Source organism: Leopardus geoffroyi, chromosome B1, assembly GCF_018350155.1.
Source record: "Leopardus geoffroyi isolate Oge1 chromosome B1, O.geoffroyi_Oge1_pat1.0, whole genome shotgun sequence".
NCBI classification, from domain to species: Eukaryota; Metazoa; Chordata; class Mammalia; order Carnivora; family Felidae; genus Leopardus; species Leopardus geoffroyi.
In genome coordinates, this window is record NC_059327.1 from 48,492,624 (window position 1) to 48,511,105 (window position 18,482).

At 49.7% G+C, this 18,482-nt stretch overlaps 1 protein-coding gene across 6 annotated transcripts in view; it reads left to right on the forward strand.

The window, feature by feature from the left end:
• The window catches only part of PTK2B (protein tyrosine kinase 2 beta), a 125,781-nt gene that overhangs the window by 98,538 nt on the left and 8,761 nt on the right, over positions 1-18,482 (forward strand). For 3 of the 6 annotated variants that reach the window (XM_045461156.1, XM_045461185.1, XM_045461201.1), the window contains 18 exons: positions 274-414; positions 830-904; positions 1,488-1,589; positions 2,311-2,428; positions 2,979-3,018; positions 3,125-3,193; positions 3,446-3,492; positions 4,396-4,446; positions 4,925-5,022; positions 5,801-5,885; positions 6,112-6,212; positions 6,462-6,577; positions 8,304-8,404; positions 8,781-8,870; positions 9,754-9,958; positions 12,570-12,678; positions 13,908-13,973; positions 15,213-15,338. In XM_045461156.1, coding sequence (XP_045317112.1) covers positions 274-414; positions 830-904; positions 1,488-1,589; positions 2,311-2,428; positions 2,979-3,018; positions 3,125-3,193; positions 3,446-3,492; positions 4,396-4,446; positions 4,925-5,022; positions 5,801-5,885; positions 6,112-6,212; positions 6,462-6,577; positions 8,304-8,404; positions 8,781-8,870; positions 9,754-9,958; positions 12,570-12,678; positions 13,908-13,973; positions 15,213-15,338 — 1,740 coding nt within the window. The remainder of the gene's footprint in view (positions 1-273; positions 415-829; positions 905-1,487; positions 1,590-2,310; positions 2,429-2,978; positions 3,019-3,124; positions 3,194-3,445; positions 3,493-4,395; positions 4,447-4,924; positions 5,023-5,800; positions 5,886-6,111; positions 6,213-6,461; positions 6,578-8,303; positions 8,405-8,780; positions 8,871-9,753; positions 9,959-12,569; positions 12,679-13,907; positions 13,974-15,212; positions 15,339-18,482) is intronic. The other 3 variants (XM_045461176.1, XM_045461166.1, XM_045461195.1) reach the window with 3 other exon arrangements.

Sequence of the window (18,482 nt, forward strand, 5' to 3'; positions counted from 1 at the left end):
GGGAATTAGGAAACCTGGCTCCAGTTCCACACCAGAGGCCAATTATCTTTGTGGCCTGGGGATGCTACCTCCCATGCCTCCATCCCAGGGCTCTGGTGAGCCTTGCTGGAGATAGATAGTAGGTGTGTGGTTTAGTGAACAGATGGCTGCTGCTCTCGTGGCAAAGGCCTGAGGACCACCCTACAGTAGCAGACAGGCTTTTGGTGAGATCAGGGAAGGAATCAGGGCTTGGAGGAGCAGGGCCGGCTCACCACTGACCATCTCCACCCCCAGCCCAAGCAGTTCCGGAAGATGATCCAGCAGACCTTCCAGCAGTACGCCTCGCTCAGGGAGGAGGAGTGCGTCATGAAGTTCTTCAACACCCTCGCGGGCTTTGCCAACATCGACCAGGAGACCTATCGCTGTGAACTCATTGTAATGACACATCCTCTTTATTCTCTCCCTGACCCAAATTCCAGGCCTCTCGGGAAAGGGGCCCATAAGGCCGACTTGGGGGCAAGAAGAGGCGTGTTGGCTCGAAGTAACACACACAAGCAAAGGTCCTCGAGCAGCTGGGCCTCGCTGACATGCCCTAAAATGCAACTAATGTTAAACTGCTTGCCTGAGGAAGGGAACTGAAATCTTGGCTACAAATCTGGGAAGTGGGCAGAGTAGGCAGGGTATAGGGAGGAGGGGAGTCTGTACTGTAGGGTTATGAGATCGAAGGAGCTGGAGGGCACAGGAGATAGAGTGGCCTGTGTCTAAATTACTGAACTTTTTGTTTTTCAACTTTCTGAAATATGAGGGAGACAAACCTGAAGCAACAGTCCTCTCTCCTCTTTTATTCCAGCAAGGATGGAACATTACTGTGGACCTGGTCATCGGCCCGAAGGGCATCCGCCAGCTGACAAGTCAAGATGCAAAGGTAGAGAGAGACTGGGGGCAGATTGCACCCACCCCTAGGCTGAGCAGTCTCCCCCTCTCTGCTGCCTCCTACCTTGTCCTGATTACCAGTCGTTCCTGCCCCTTGCTGAAAGCAGAGAGGCCCTTGGTTTGAGTAGCTGTAGAGAGAGTGTTCGGGACATGGAGCAGACAGTTCTTTACTTCCCCATGACTATCTCCTGCACCCTGGGTGGCAGGGTGGTGTGGTGGGGAAGAGAGGAGGGAAGGGCACTATCACTGCTCTTCTGGCTCAGATAAAAAAAGTTGATCTTGCAATGGCAAGATGGGACAATCATTCTCTGGGAGGCAGAAGACCTGAGTCCAGTCCCGGCTCTATCACCAATTTGGCATATGACTGTGAGCAACTCCTGGCTCCCTAGACTCCTCTTCTCTTCTGCAAAGTGAGGAGCTTAGACCAGATGATCCCTTCTGCCTTAATAGTCTTTGATTCTCTCTTCACACCATGGAGAGACCTCCTTGCAGCTCCCCCCCCACCCATACTGACCAATCTTCAAGGCTTGATCCCAGGAGTGGGATGGTCTGAAGGGCCCCCTGCTTTCTTACAGCCCACCTGCCTAGCTGAATTCAAGCAGATCAAGTCCATCAGATGCCTCCCACTGGAGGAAGGCCAGGCGGTACTACAGTTGGGCATTGAAGGTGCCCCCCAGGTGAGCGTCTCTGGACACCTGGAAGCTCTAAAACAAGGGGATGCAGCTACAGGTTGGGATTTCTTGCCCAGGCCAGCCTGGTTTCTGGGATCTCACTAAGAAAACTGCACCCATTGCTCAGACGTTATACCAGGCTGACAATAAAATTATAAGGGAGATGTATCAGGAAGCAAAGCTGTTTAAAAATGTCAAGAAATAAGTTGGAGGAGTTTTTAGGGTAGATGAAGTGACCAGAAATCAAGTCGCAAATCAGAGATCTAACTCTGAACAAGTGAATGATGACTCAGTAACAGTACCTCTGGGAACCTGGGCTTTTTGTGGGTGGAATAATCAGAGAGAACTCAAACTGCAAACTGATTGTCTATCTCTCCTTTCATCTGACTGTCCCCTATCCCACTCCCTCTTCTCCTAGTTTCTGCTCTTACCTATTGAGCACCTACTGGGTACAAGACATTATGCTACGCACTTAGAGACCAAAATAAGTCCTAGCAAAACTGGCCTTCCCAGGGTTTAATGTTGCCAGTGGGGAGGGGTGGCAGGAGCGCCCCCTGGTGGCTGTGGGGAATGCAATCCCTGGCAGAGGTGCTGAGGGACTCCCTGCAGGGGAACGAAGGGTGGCCTTGTCTGCTCCTTCTGAGTGTGCGGTTTCTTCTCCATTCCTGTTGGGCAGACTCTAGCCAAGGGTCTCAGGTCTCATACTTGGCTGGTCTCTTCTCTGCAGTCTTTGTCCATCAAAACCTCCTCTCTGGCAGAGGCCGAGAACATGGCTGACCTGGTGGATGGTTACTGCCGGCTTCAAGGGGAGCACAAAGGCTCTCTCATCATTCATCCCAAGAAAGGTGAGTTTCCATGTAAAGGCAAACTGGCCCAATGGGCAGATGTGGCACAAGCCCCCAGTGGCAGAGCAAGAGAAGCTAAGCCATTGACCAGTATATGAACAAAGAAGCTTTGGAAGTGTGAGGAGGTGCTCACCCAACCCTCCTGGATGCCCCCTGTGGACCGTCCTGGGTCCTTAGCTGCAGGCCCTGGCCAAAAGCAGCTTGGGGAGCTGGCATCAGGAGCAGAGATGTTTGTGGCCCCAGGAAGATCAAAGCTAGTGCTGGAACATGACTTGTCCCTCCTGTGAAGATGTGTCTATTTTGGGATCGGAAGCAGGGGTCCGAGCTGGAACACGTGGGTGGTGGCAGAAGGAAGGCTGAGAATTTCTTCTACTAAGAGCGTTCTAATTCAGGCCAAAGGCCTACTTAGCTTCCGCTCTGACTCTCAGAAGATACAGAATGGCGGGAAGGGGTCTCCCTTGTGTTGGCTCATAGGAGCAGTGAGGTCAGCCATCCATCTAGGACCCTGTGTCCCTGGCTCCAGCGCCCCCTCTTTCTGCCCTCTCCCCAGATGGTGAGAAGCGGAACAGCCTGCCCCAGATCCCCGTACTGTGAGTATAACAGAAAGGCAGCAAACAAGCCTTGCACTCAGCCTGTGTCTTCCTGGGAGAAGGCAGAACAAATAGGGAGCCCCTACCCATGGTTTCTGGTTTCCAGGACCCAGGGGAGAACACTGGAACCCCAGCACATCACAAGTGGCGATTTCTCGCCAGTAAACTTCACCCTGTAAGTTCTTGCTGGGGTAGTCCGGTGTCCTAATGCTACCGGCATCATCTTAGGGAGAATTGCTGCTGTCCCCCGGCAGCCTGGGCCGTGCTCCCAGCCTGGTGTCATCAGGACAGCCTGCTCCTGCAGGCAGGCAGGGGGCACAGTGGGGCTGGCCTCTATGAGGGGTGGGCGGGAGAGGGTGGGCTTCCCAGGGGCTCGTTGCCAGGCTCTGAGTTCACCAGGCTCCTGCCCTCTCATCTCCTCCTACAGAAACCTGGAGGCTCAGCGGCCCCATCTCTCAGAGAGCTGCAGCATAGGTAAGCCGCCCGTCTGCCATTGTCCTCCTGTGCCGGAGCCTCCCTTCCACCTGCTCTTGTGACATTGTCAAAGATTCCCTCCAAGCTCCAGGAAAGCAGACTTCCCCTATGACTTCTCAATGATGGCTTCAAATGTCATGAATCCCAATAGCTAACATGTATTCGGTTAGTACGTGGCACCGTGTTTGTCTTGGCTTGGGCTGTCATACTAAACACCACAGCCTGGGGGCCTTCCCAGCAGACATGTGTTTCTCACAGTTCTGGAGACCGGAAGTCTAAGATCAAGGTGGTAGCAGGGCTAGGTCCTGGTGAGAACTGTCTTCCCAGCATGCGGACGGCCACCTTCTCCGTGTCCCCATATGGTGGATAAATGGAGAGCTCTAGTCTCTCGTCTTCTTATCGGAGAAGTAATCTCACCATGGGGGTGCCATACTCCTGACCTCATCTCAACCTAGTCACCCCCAAAAGCCCCACCTCCAAATACCTTCACACTGGCGGTCAGGACTTCAACATAGGAATGGGTGGTGGGGGGGGGGGATACAAACATCCAGTCCCTAACCTTGTTAAATATATAATAGGTATTATTTTATTGATCTTTATGGCATTCCCCAGAAACATTCATTTCACAGAAAGAAAAACAGATTAAGGGAGACTAACTAACTTGCTTTAAATGATGCAATCTGGCAGCAGTGAGCAGGGATTCAAGTCAAGGTGCCCTAGGTTCTGTGGCCATGCCAAAACCTGGGACAGAAGCCCCAGTTCTTGCCTGGCTCCCCTCCCCTCCCAGGGATGTCAGCCTTGGTTTTGCTGGCCTGCATGTGGGAGCCACATGCCTGATTCCTGGCGGTGCCTGCTGAGGGTATCTTATCCGTAATCTTACGGGTTCTCTTTCTGTCATTCCAGAATCAGACATCTATGCAGAGATTCCCGATGAGACCCTGCGAAGGCCCGGAGGTAGATCTCTGACCCTACCACAATGGCCACACCCAGGGTCCTATGAAGTGACATTGTGGGGACACCACAGGGGACTTTCTTTCCTTCCTGCATCTTCTCCCATGTGTGCTTCAGACAGAGACAAACCTGAATGAAACACCTTGGATTTGAAAGCTGAGATTATTGTTTTATTCCCACACTATTGACCTTTTGCGTGCCTGTGATGCGTGTGGGGATCCTAAGAGTGTGGACATGGGACCTGGCCTGCAGAGAGAACAGGGTGATGATGGCTTTTCCCCAGGTCAGAGATTGATGGAGCCTTCTAAAACTCCTTACCCAGGCCAACCCCTGGATCTTAGCTGAGATGTTGTTGAGGGGTCTGGCAATGCCTGGGTGGAAACGGAGCAGAGCCTGGCCTTGAGGCCTGCAAATATTCAGATTCCCAGGAGCACCAGCGGTTTCTGTGCCCTGAGACCATCTGTTCTTTCCATCTGCCCAGGCCCACAGTATGGCGTCACACGGGATGATGTAGTCCTGAATCGGATTCTTGGTGAAGGCTTTTTTGGGGAGGTCTACGAAGGTGTCTACACAAATCATGTAAGTTCCAGACTCTTCACTGCCATTCCCTTCCCACTTTTCCATAGGACAAAGGGGAGGTCACGTATTGTGAGGGTGGAGCGGCCACCATGATGTGTGGCTCTGCATTCCCTTGGCATTTGCAGTATTTCTGAAATCCCCAAGGAGTGCTGGAAGCAGAGTCATTTCCCAGAAGGATAGCAATCCCAGGGAGCAAAATGGAGGCAGGACCTGGTGAAGGGTTGGCCGAACCTTGGCAAGCAAGAACATGGGGAGGCGTGAGAAAACTCAGCTCTGAGAAGAGGAAGAGCAGGAGCTGAGGGAGGAGCTAGTCTTGAGGCTGCCAGTGGGTTGGGGCCCTGAAGAGAGTGGGGCCAAGGAAAAGAGGAAGCAGAAATGTAAAAACCAACAACAAAGAGGCTTTGCATGTGATCTACACGCGACCACTACTGACATGGGGCGGAACACAGGCCCTTAGCCTCAGTGTCCTCATCTAGACAGCCAGAGGCTCGGGTCTCAAAGGTTCTCTCTGGTCCTGACATACTCTGGTCAAGAAGCGAGGAAGTCAGGAGTGGAAAGAGGAGTGGAGAGAAGAGTGGGGGGGGGGGGGAAGAAGGAGGAAGGGGAGGACTGTGCCTTGCAGAGCCCCAGAGGCCCAGATGCTGTCTGTCTTCCCTCGGCTGTCAATCAAGCTTGAGGGACGACCATGGCAATGCCAGGAAGGGGACACTTTCTTCTGAGCACTGGGCTGGCCCAGAAGTGGGGGGCAGGGGCAACTCTGAACAGAATTTCATTGCAGAAAGGGGAGAAAATCAACGTAGCTGTAAAAACCTGCAAGAAAGACTGCACTCTGGACAACAAGGAGAAGTTCTTGAGTGAGGCAGGTAGGTGTGCCCTGGAGAGTGACACAGCCCTGTGCATGAGAAAAGACCCCTGGGACCACACAGACCTGCAGGATGGGAGAGGGGCCTGGAAGCTGGGATGGGGAGGGTACGAACAGTGCAGGGACCTCCATTGGGAGGAGGGGTCTCCCAGTTGGGACAGCACAGTGTGTTTCTCATATTGGACCTTAGCACCCCTCTGGCCCCTCCCTCTCGCCCCCGATTTCAGTGATCATGAAGAATCTTGACCACCCTCATATTGTGAAGCTGATCGGCATCATTGAAGAGGAACCCACCTGGATCATCATGGAATTGTATCCCTATGGTGAGGTGAGCTGCAGGTGGGGGAAGTGGAAACCTGTGGTGACAGCTGGGCCACAGTTGAGCAGGGCCTGTGGGTGGGATGCATTTAGAACACAGGCCCTAAGCTCCCAGCTTCTGCCCTCTGTATTCAGCTGATGCAACCCAGAGATCGTTTGTAGAGGAAGTTTCTGGAACATCTTAGCAACCTAGGTTTGCCTCGGAAGAGCTTGGAGGCTACCTGCCGTGGTCTTGACAGCACTTTTCCTCTTCCTACAGCTGGGCCACTACCTAGAGCGAAACAAGAACTCCCTGAAGGTGCTCACTCTCGTCTTGTACTCCCTGCAGATTTGCAAGGCCATGGCCTATCTGGAGAGCATCAACTGTGTCCACAGGTGGGCTTGGGGAGGAAGCTGGTCTCTTTTGTATGACCCAGGGAGGCTGGGGTAATGCAGGACTTCAGAGTCACAGAGACAGAGATTGAAAGCCCAGCTTTGGTCCTGCTCAATGGGACAACTTGAGCATCTTCTGGGAACCCATTGCCTCATCTGCAAAGTGAAATGGCGATACGTGTCTCACAGCGTTGCTATTAAGAATAGTCTAAAGTGCTGGGCATCTGATTGTAACTCAGGGCATCTAGCCCGCTTCCCTGTGGGTTTTAAGAAATCGCTTCCCCACTTGCATGGAGCTTGCTTTCCTCAGGCTCACCTGCTTGGTGACACATGGCCCGGGTAGGGGACAGGACTTGGGCAGTGTCTGGAAGATCCTGAGGTCTGGGCCCTCCCCAGCCCAAGCAGCTGGCCCCGCACCGGTCCCCAGAACCCCTGAGCTGCCAAGTCCTAGTCTCCCTCTGGCTGTGGAGTGGCCCCTTCTCCACCCAGCTTTGTTCCTATTCCCTGAAAAGAAGGTCCCAGCCAGGAGGGATATGATCCCCTGGAGGAGACAAAGGGGGGTGCTCTCAAAGCATTGGGGCGAGCAGGTGAATTCTTCAATCCCACACCATGAACGTGGGATACGTGGCCCTGTGGGTGTTACTGTGCAAAGCAATGTGTGGGGATATAAACGCTCGTTCATTCATTCCATTCACTCATTCAACACATATGGAACTTCTACCCTGTGCTTGCAGGCGCCGTCCTCGGCTCTGGGATGAAGTCGTAATTAAAACCGACAAAAACCCCTTTCCTTGTGGAGCTTACCTCATAGCATGAGGGGAAAATTCGAGATGTAAATAGTCATGGGGTGCAGGTGGTGGGGTAATGATTTGTTTCCTGTGTTTGTTTGGGTGAAGTCATCATGCTTTGGAATCAGCTTTACAGTAATAAAGACAAATGGTAGGGAACAGAACCTGCCTGTGAGGAGCAAGCAGACAAGCCGGTTTGGGGTTAGAAATGATGCCAGGAACATGAGGTAAACTGAGTCATTGAATTCTCCCTGGGGAGGAGTGAGAGCTCAGCTCTGGGGTTAGGCTGCCTGGGCTGACCCCTTTTCGCACAGGGAACCTACTGGGCCAGCTCCTTCCACTCTCTGTGCCCCTGTCTCCCCCTCTGTGCCAGGGAGGCCTGCGGGTCTTCATGTCACAACCCAGAGTGTTGTGTAAATGTGTAAAGCATTTGGGTGGTCTTGGCTGTCCTCATGCTCCGTGAAGGGTATTTGCAAGCTGTTGCTTTCTGCCATGACAAAAGCCAACAGTCCTATGGAGTTGCAGAAATGGGAGAATAATTGTGATCGGGAAAGTTGCTTGAAGAACCAGCAGGGTGACTCCCTCCCTGGCAGGGGGCAGGATATAGCCAATAGGGCAAGCGTGTGGAGCAAGTCCTGGGACCTGAAATAAGCTTCACACTGGAACCACGTGAGAAGGGGTGATGGGAGAGAAAGCTCAACAGGGAGATGGTGGAGGGCTTTGTGTGTGGCGGGACCTGAGGGCCAGTCTAGCCTCCCGCCTGAGCAGGGCTTCAGCAAGTCAACTCAGTGGGTCAGGGAAGGGCTGACCCATAGAAGTGGCCCTGTTCTGGTCCGGAGGCTGGGACTGTGGCCAGCACTCTTCCCCTTTATCTCTCTGTCTGTCCATCTGTCTGTCTCTGTCTCTCTGAAACATTCTGAACCTTCACACTTCTCTCCCAGGGACATCGCCGTGCGAAACATTCTGGTGGCCTCCCCTGAGTGTGTGAAGCTGGGGGACTTTGGCCTTTCCCGGTACATTGAGGATGAGGAATATTATAAAGGTGAGGGGAGTTTGGCCTCTGCTTTGTCCCTGGAGAGGTCTCTGCAGCCAAAATAAAGGAAGAGAAAATAAAAAAGAAAAGAAAAGAAAAGAAAAGAAAAGAAAAGAAAAGAAAAGAAAAAGACAAGAAAGAAAGAAAGAAAGAAAGAAAGAAAGAAAGAAAGAAAAGGGTAAAAAAGGAAAGGAAAGGGAAAAAAAGGAAAAGAAAGGGAAGAGAAGAAAAAGAAAAAAGAAAAAAAAAGAGAAAGAAAGAAAGAGACTACAGTTGGTCAAGCCCAGGCAGGCCAAGGGTCTCTGGAGAATAGGCTGTATTTCCGGATAATTCTGGCTCTTTCTTCCCTAAATAATCCCTGTTAAACCTCTTTGCCCACCCAAAGCCTCTGTGACTCGTCTCCCGATCAAGTGGATGTCCCCTGAGTCCATCAATTTCCGCCGCTTTACGACAGCCAGTGACGTCTGGATGTTCGGTGAGTGGAGTTTCAGCAGAGTGTGGGAAAGGGTTCTGATTCTCCCCTCCATGACCAGGCTATGAGGGGGTGCCGGGGGCAGGGGTCGGGACCCCCACCCCTGGGTTGCAAGGGTTCTCTGTTGCTGTGGCCCCTGAGAAGTCTCAGAAGTCCCACTACTAGTGGTGGGTTGGAGGCAACATGGGCTAAGGGCCTGCCTGGGCAGTATTGGTTCATCTTCCCGAAAAAGGCTCGAGGGGAGCATGCACTCCACCAACCAGCCCCGGGGACTGATGTGGGGACGCTCTGGAGGGCATCCTCAAAGCCAAACTCTGAGGTTTGTTCTCAGAAGGAGGAAAAGGGAGAGGTAAGAACAAGACCAGGTGATAGATGGACAGACCCTTACAGAGCACACAGCCACATAGATTTTCCCTCTCGGTTCTCCACAGCCAGCCCAATAAATCTCATTATTATTATTATTCCCATTTTCCAGATAAGGAAACTGAGGCTCAGCAGGCCAGGGGCTTGCCCATGATCGTGTAGGCAGCAAGTGTTGGTGCTAGGCTTCAAACACCAGCTTTCGCATAGAGGCTTCACTCCCTCCTATGAGAAGGACTGGTGGAGTCCCAATGACATGCCTTTGACTGCCCCCTCCTCCTGGCCCCACAAAACCTAATAGCTTCATGGGAACGGGGTGTAGGGAGGCGAGCCCTAGTTCACTTGCAGATGCTGGTGATTGGTCCCTCCATGGACCACCACGGTGAGCCCCCAGGGATGCTAGAGGGGGAAGCTAGGGAACACGGGAGGTCTGATTGCCACAGTTTTCCCTGAGGAGGGTGCACTGGCCTCTCTACGCATGAGTCCTCCCCAGAGCAGGTCCTGAGCCCTCTCCTCCTGCCCTCAGCTGTATGCATGTGGGAGATCCTGAGCTTTGGCAAGCAGCCCTTCTTCTGGCTGGAGAACAAGGACGTCATCGGGGTGCTCGAGAAGGGGGACCGGCTACCCAAGCCCGACCTCTGCCCACCTGTTCTCTACACCCTCATGACTCGCTGCTGGGACTACGACCCCAGTGAGCGGCCCCGCTTCACTGAGCTCGTGTGCAACCTCAGGTGACCATGGAGCAGGGGTGGGGGGCTGCAGGCACAGGGCCCCCAGAGAGCCAGTCTCCTCTAGAGCCCTTCTTACAATGTATTTCCTTAAACAACATGCAGTTGGCCACCTTACGGATGAGAGAATTCAGGTTCAGTGGCAGTGGCGGGTGGGGCTGGGACTTGCCACCAGGACCTCCCCTCTGACCAACACGGAGTCACACATCCAAGTGGAAATGACTGGTGCTCCCAGCAGAAGCATGGTGCAGTACATGTTACAGAGACTCAGCAGCTTGCCAGAGGCCAGGGGAGGGAAACTGAGTTCACCATCAGACACAGTGAGCCTGGGTAAGCCTCACCATCTCGATATGTCTCAACCTCAAGCTCCTAGTAAGTGCTCCAAAAATATTTTTTAGGTTAGAACCCAAAGTCTGAACCAGACTTTCACTGACATACCTGTGCTCTTTACAAAGACATGGGGTGTGTCCTACAGGAGGCCCAGCTCGGGCATGGGACCCGCACCCCCAGCAGCACCCTGTGCCTCTCCTCTGCATTTGATTGTTCCTCCCAGAGAGTAGAGAAGGCAGTGATTGATTTTTGACTGTTAAGACAGTGACCCGTGGGTCGCCTCTCCCTTCTAAATGGAGCATTGGCAGCCTGGAGGTCTGATCTCTCACCCAAGAGCCATTATTCTCTGGGTACTGGGAGGTCCCTGGTGAAGGGTGCTGTCAGAATACATTTTAGAGGGTCTCCCTGTTTTCTTGGTGGCCTCCCTGCCGACAACTCCTCCCTGGGTGGTCTGACTTTTTTTTTTGGCATCCTTTAGGGCAGGGGTCAGCAAACTTTTTCTGTAAACAGCCAGATAGTAAATATTGTGGGCTTTGCAAGCCATATGGTCTCTGTTACAACTACTCAACTCTGCCATTATAGCTCAAAAGCAGCCATAGACAATACATAAATAAACGAGTGTAGCTGGATTTCAGTAAGACTATTTGGGGGAACTGAAACTTGAATTTTTATATAATTTTCACATGTCATGAAATTTCTTCTTTTTATTTTTTTCAATCGTTTAAAAATATAAAAACCATTCTTAGTTTGGGGCCATTCAAAAATAGGTGAGGGGGCTGGATTTGGCCTGTGGGCAATAGCTTCCTGGCCCCTGCATTAGGGAATCTAGTGTTTCATTAACATTCAAAACACCATGGCTTTAAACACTGCAGTCAACACATTGGCATTTTTTAGAGAAAGAAAATAGTTCCTGGCAACTACTTTTTGGGGAGTTACCCCAAGGGGCATGCTGGAACTGCCCAAGCTAAGGCAGTGGGAATGACATTGAATTTGTCTGCAGGGCATTCCAACACAGTCTGCAAGGCCTTCAGCTTAAAAGACCTCTCTGTACCTGTCTTTCCCTTCGTTGACACTCCTGATTAATTTTAGATTGATCTCTTTGGTCAAATTAGAGAAGCCAAAGTGTTCCAGGAAAAGTATTTGAAAGATGTAATTTGAAAGGGCCAAAGCTCTGGGGTGATGAGGGTGGGGGGGGGGGTGTCTTAATTCACCCTGGGGGCTTGAGAACCACGGGGAGCTACGACAGGTGCTTCTCCATGGGCTGAGAGGCATGCCCTATGAGAGGAACAAGGCCAGCCTCCTCCATGGATGGAGTTAGAAGCAAGCTTTCAGGTATAATTGGAAGGATATCTGAAGACCCCAAGGACCCCAGGATGTCCCCCCCCCCCGCCACCCCTGCTCAAGCTATAGCCTGGCAGTCCTCCATTAGAGTTAAGAAAGGATTTGATGAGTGTTTCCTAATTGGGGGGGGGGGGGGCGGAAAGAAGAGCCCATTTAATGTCAAACTTTGAAAATTCCTTCCTGTAACAATAGTTATATTTTCAGAATTTATTGATTGGCAAAATGTATTAAGCTATATAATGAATTTTTAATATAATATATAACATACTGCTTGTACACTTGAAAATACAAAACCAAATAGTGTATATTCAGTAGCACATAATACTTGGTACACATATGAACATGTGGATTAATGGACTCCCTGTAATCACTCCAGAGTCCTCTAGGGTCTGTGACTCTCAAGTTGGGAACCACCGGATTGGGTAAGAAAGGCAAGAAGCATGCACATAGCTAACCCAGGAATGAATCCATAGCCATTTCTCATTAATATGTACCAGGAATGTGTTGATGGGTGATTTAATGAAAAATAGGAGATATAGGAGATGTAGAACACAGGCCTTGGTTATGAAGTTGGCTGGGATATCAGAAATCCACATAGGGGGTTGGTGCCAATAGTAAGCACAGGAAGGCAAGATGCAGGGGGAGGTGGGTAGGAGACATGCTTGCACTACCCTGTTGGACTGGCTCTCCAAGGACTTTTTCCCCATCATAGATCCATTCACGTGATTTTCCCAACTTCACTGTTGGGGGAGCAGCCTCAGGATCCATCTTCCAGCCTTCTCAGAGGGGTCTTCCCTGGCCACTCTGCAGAGGAAACAGAAATGGGATCCAGTGGTCCTTCTTTGGGCCTCTCCGGGCTTCTGAGGAAGGAATGCAGAGAAGAGGTCCCAGGAGCATCTTTAACTTTATTCCTCTTTCTTTATCTGACCTGACTCCTTGGCAGTGACATTTATCAGATGGAGAAGGACATCGCTATAGAGCAGGAAAGGAATGCTCGTTACCGACCTCCCAAAATCTTGGAGCCCACAGCCTACCAGGAACCCCCACCCAAGGTAAACAAAGCCCTGGTCTCATGGATCCTGTGAATCAAGCAGAACTGGGTCCCCATCTAGCCCATCTTGGCCTATGTACCCTCCTCCCTTTTCCTCCAGCATAAGCAGGATGTACTCCAATAGTCCTCTTGGCCCTCAACCCAACTGTCCATCAGCACTGAACTCAGCACCCATCACATGGGTCCCCTGGCTGGTTTGATCTGAGACCCAAGACAGCAGACCTCTCAGAGAGAAGCTAGGGCAGGGAACCACCCTGTAAACTCTGCCCTTGCAGGGCGGGAGCACTTTTCTTTCTGGTGTTTTTCAGGGACAAATTAGATGTCCCTGAGGGCACATGAATGGGGAGTGTCCCTTAATCCCTTATGTTCAGTTTCCATGTACATGCCCTACATGGTATCTCTAGGCTCAGAATCCAGTGCCCTGCTTGCCGTGCCATTAGGTGGGTGGGTTTTGAGGGACCATGCCTATATTAGTCAGCTCAAGCTTCCATAACAAAATACAGTAGACTGAGTATGGAGGCTGGGAAGTCCAAGATCAAGGTGATGGCAGATTCATTGTGTGGTGAGCACTCTCTTCTTGACTTACAGATGGCCACCTTCTCACTGTGCCTTCACACAGCAGAGGGAGCAAGAGCCCCAACTCTTATGACCTCATCTAACCCTAATTATGTTGCAAAGGTCCTACCTCCAAATGCCATCACACTAAGAGTTGGGGCTTCAACATATGAATCTGGGGGTGGGGGACACAAGCATTCAGTCCATAACAAAGCCCTATCTGGTCCAGGACCTTTTCTCACTGTCCCCCTTGCCTGGCATGCCCTGCCCCTTCCCTCAGTCAGGGCCCAGCTCAGTTTTCATTTCCTCCATGAAGCCCCCGCAAGTGCCTGAGGCCTCGCTGACTTGTTACCTCTGAAAGTATGTGGCTTTTGATAGCTGATTTGACAGGTATTCCCATATCTAAAGAAGCTACACAACAGAGATTGGTAAACCCTTCAATTAGTGATGACCCCCAGGAGGACAGGAAGACTGGTTTCTTTGTACCTTCTTATCACTCAGCATATAGTATGTGCTCAATAAGTGAATGCAAATGGTTTTAATGATAATTTTGCCCCTCATGTCTCCTTCATTCTGAATAAGCCTGACCTGTGTCCAATCTAGTATTCCCTTTGATGAGCATCGTCACTCAGGGAGAGAGCCATGGACTGACTCATCTTTGTGATTTCTCTCCAGCCCAGCCGGCCCAAGTATAGACCCCCTCCACAAACCAACCTTCTGGCTCCCAAGCTGCAGTTCCAGGTAAACATGTAACCAGAGGGCCGGGAAAGTTTGGGGCCATTTCTTATCTCAGGCCCTCCTGAAATTCCATTCTTGTGCCTTTGAGGAGTAGCCGTTACCTGCTTGGGTTATTAGGAGATGTCCTGCACTGACTCTTCTTTGGTACCCACAAGAGAATTTGAACTCAGAGTGCCAGATATCAAAATGCAATTCTACCAGGCTGTCCTCAGCTAAGACTTACCTCTGTCCATAGTGTTTGTTGCTCTGTGTGCCTGCCTACAGCTACCTCTCTATGCTGAAGGCCTCTTCGGCCCCCTACCCTGAAGAAACCTTTCTGAGAAGGAATTTCAGGCAGTTGGGGACAGTTGGTATTCCCCAGGGAATGGAGTTGTTCCCTGGGGCTCCCCTCAGAGGCCCTGAGCAAAACCCAGGTGGGCAGAACCAGTCTCCATCTGAGCTTTCCTCACACCTCCATCATCACCAAACATGGGATCTTCCCAAGCTGTTGGTCCCTGTCTGAGAATGTCTGTCTTGTGTCTCAGTCCTGCATCTCAGTCATAGGGAGCCAAGGCCCATCTCTTTTCTTCTCTTACATCCCTCAGCTCAGAGTCACTGCTCAACAATGGAGCATCTCAACCAATAGAAACAATATCTATTTACCTGGTACTCCTTACAGAAATGTGCTGTCCCATGGTCCTATATTTCTCAAGGAAATGCTCCAGTACCAAAACAAGGCTAACCAAGAACTGACAGATACATTTTTGTCCTGTAAAGAAAAAAAATCTTGATGCAGAAGACAGAAGCAATATTCCTAAAAAGCATCATACCTTTTTGTGTGATGTTTAAAATAATGATTAAACACACACACACACACATTTCTGTGGGCTAATCATATCTCTCAGTTTGCAACATGACTATGAAACAGAGCTCTTTTCTGAAGAGTCCTAAAGGCAGAGACATGGACTCAGTAGGTGAGTAACATAGGTGGACCCCATGGTATGCAGAGCATCATGGTGGTTGGATGCTAGATGAAAAAGAAGCCACAGCAGTGGTGCAGACGCTAGGCAAGAGCCACGTGTGTTGCCCTATCACAAGACCAACGAAATGCCTACACCACATTCTTTATTAGCTCCTGAAGAGTAAGTCCTGTTTCTCCAATGGTGTCCATTAATGTTTCTCTGTGCTCATGTTTGTAGCAGCTAATCGTCCACCTTCTTGCCTTGTCCCTGTGCCTGGTGCTTCTTTGCTTCTCCTGAATAGGTCCCTGAGGGTCTGTGTGCCAGCTCACCTACGCTCACCAGCCCTATGGAGTATCCATCTCCTGTAAACTCGCTGCACACCCCACCTCTCCATCGGCACAATGTCTTCAAGCGCCACAGCATGCGGGTAAGAGGGCTCTGCATGCTGGGTCCTAACCCGAACTGAGGAGGCTGCTAGAGGGAGGCGTCTGGGCCACCAGAAACCCTACATCCTCAGGGTCAGGAGGTGCCCTCCATGCTTTAATGCACCAGCCAGCCCACCAAGGGGCTCTGTGATGCCCTCTCTTTTGCAAACACACTGGAAGCTGGGGGCCAAACCCGGCTCTGCTCTCAAGGACACCCAGCTGGCCTGGACCTGCCCCTGTCCATACTCTGGTGCTGTGGCAATCGGTGTCAAATCTCCCCTTTCCTGAGCCCTGGGGTGGTGTGGAGGTTTGTGGGCAGATGGCAACCAAACCTGATGGTGCCGGAGATCCAGGAGGCTCTACCCAGTTCTGCCCTTCCTGCGTGATTGCTTAGGTTGCTAAATCTCTCCTCAGTCAATGGAAAGGCTTCCTTGTGGCTCTACTTCTGCTGCTTTTGTAAAAGTTGCTGTTGTGTGGGAAGGAGCTTGGGGGTTAGTGTGGGGCTAAGCCACCCTTCCCAGTCATGTCTTTGTTATAACTGCCAGTGAGGTCTTGTGGACTGGCTTCTGATTGTCAAGTCTCGCAAAAAAAAAAAAAAAAAAAAAAAAAGGCAGCTTTGCATATAAAAGTGACGCCCACCTGCCCCTTTTCAGCACCCATCTTCTTCAATGGAGCCATGGTCAGCTGGCATGAATATTTGATATACTTTACTAAACTGGGTCTTGATTTGTGACAAAACAAACCAAATGCATTATTTTAGTTCTATCTCTGTATGCAAGAGTGATACTTCAGGCTCAGTACACTTGACTCTGAAAGTTTTTTGGGAAAACTACACGTTTATTACAAGAGATTTGAAAAATAGAGGAAAGTATGTTGACTCTATTTTCTGTACTATTATTCTCAAATTAGGAAAATTTTTAAATGCATAAGATAACTTAGAATTCTAGGCAGCAAGATCTATCGTGGACTAAAATTTCCCCTGACCTCGCTCACTTTCCCCTTTTATGTTAATTTAACCAATTTATATCTTAACATATACTTAACAATAATAAAACTGAAGTTTTAAGCATGCACTATAATTTAGAATGTTCAGTTCCTCCACCTTCCTGTCCTTGATTCTATTTGTAGTTGAGTTTTAGCGAATTTTGCTCTAAAGTGTGTCCTTTTAGAAAAAACTACTTTGCACATTTCCAGGGTGGCACTGCCTTTATCTAATCCCTGCTTCACCATAAGAACTTTGTTCAGTTCCATAAAGACAGATTGTGCAGCAGGGAAAAAAAAAAAAAAAAGGCCTTTGTGTCAGGGATTTGGAAGTATTTGCCATAAGGAATGTCTGCCTAGAAGAATATAATGAACATTTCTTTCAGTAAACAACAACAAAAAAAGTAAAAAATGCAAAATCCATTTTATGGTATACATCTAAAAGACTAAGAAAACCTCTTTCAGGTAAAATGCTGGAAAGATATAACAGGCTTCCCGTAAAGCATTTGAAAGCATTTAACTAAAATCAGAGACGGTTTTCCCACAAAAACTATTTTTTGTCCTGACTGACTCTATTGCCTTACTCATCTGGGAATCTAGAATTCCACACCAGGGTCAGGATGGCAGCAATCCTTCTCTTGAAGGATTAAACCACAATTGAGGTTTAAATTAATAATAAAATTCAATAAACTACTACTTTGTGCAGGACCAGTTAGCCAGGCACTGTCCTAGGTGCTGAAGGGAGAAGGAGAGACTTCAGCCCTCAGTGAGCTTCCAGGTGGCCAGAAGGAATAGGGCAGGTGCATGCACACTTACCTGTGATGCAAGCCATAAAGCTGGGAGTGGCGCACAGAGGTAGCGCAAAGGTGCAGTGGGAGGTCAAAGAGAAGAACAGCTTCCAGCTTCTTTTTTTCAGCTGGGCCTCGAAGGATGGGGACGATTTGGACAGGAAGAAACTGGGATATGGGGGATGAAAGAGTCATCAATCAGTAGGAGCCAAGACTGAGTGAGGTGAAGCCACAGGGCAAGTGCAGGGGCTGTTTGGCTAGAACATAGGAGGATGCATTTGGATATGGAAATAAGACTGGCAAGGTGGGAGGCAGGTAGCCAAAATATGGAAGGACTCACAGCTTTGCGAGAGTCACTTTAAGGTATCACCGGAACCCGATTCCTTTTAAAAGTGACCAGCAATGTAAGTATCCATTACCTGATAGGAATACCTGAGGTACCGTGTAGGCAAGTAAGCCCTAAAGTAATTAATTGTTAAAAATCTAATGTTCACCTTGAGTTTTATTATGCAATTTTAAGTCCTAGGAAAAAAATTTCCAATACATGTTAAAATATTTGATGAGATGGTGATCAGACTTGGGGCACCCTAGGTATTTGAGTATTGGGAATTTTCTTTTAATGCTTACAAAACTACACAGTGCTTTCTTGACTACTAACTTCTTCTACCAGCATTTAGTCTCTCTCAGTCTAGCCTCGTCTTACCTTGAGATTCCTAGCTTGATAGTCACAATATTTTACACTTAGCTCCTGTGTTACTATTTGCCAATAGCCTGGGGCAGCCATACCATTGTGTTTGCAGGTGTTGACATTTAACCATGGGTATTTATAACCTTCAAATACCCTCATTCTGGAGCATCAGCCTCTGAAATCAATCTTACTTATTTTATCAATTCTATGATTATAAAATACTCTTATGTCCTGAAACTTGTCTTAAAATAAAGTCTAACTCAATAGCCTCCAGCTGAGGTGATCTTACCTCAGAGGGGACATTTGGAGATGTCTGGAGGCATTTTTGTTACAACTGGGGAGATGCCAAAGGTATCTAGTGGGTGGAATTGCTGGTAAGCAGCCTACAATTTACAGGAAATCTTCCTCAATAAAGAATTATCTTGGGGCGCCTAGATGGCTCAGTCAGTTGAGCATCCGACTCTTGATTTTGGCTCAGGTCATGATCCCAAAGGTCATGGGATCGAGCTTCACATCAGGCTCCATGCTGATTGTGAAGCCTTCTTAAGATTCTCTCTCTCTCTCCCTCTGCCCCTCTCCCTCCCCACCCCCCGCATCTCTCTTTCTCTCTCTTTCTCTGTCTCTCTCTCTCTCTCTCTCTCTCACCTCTGTCTCTCTGTCTGCCTCTCTACACCCCCCTACAAGAAAAA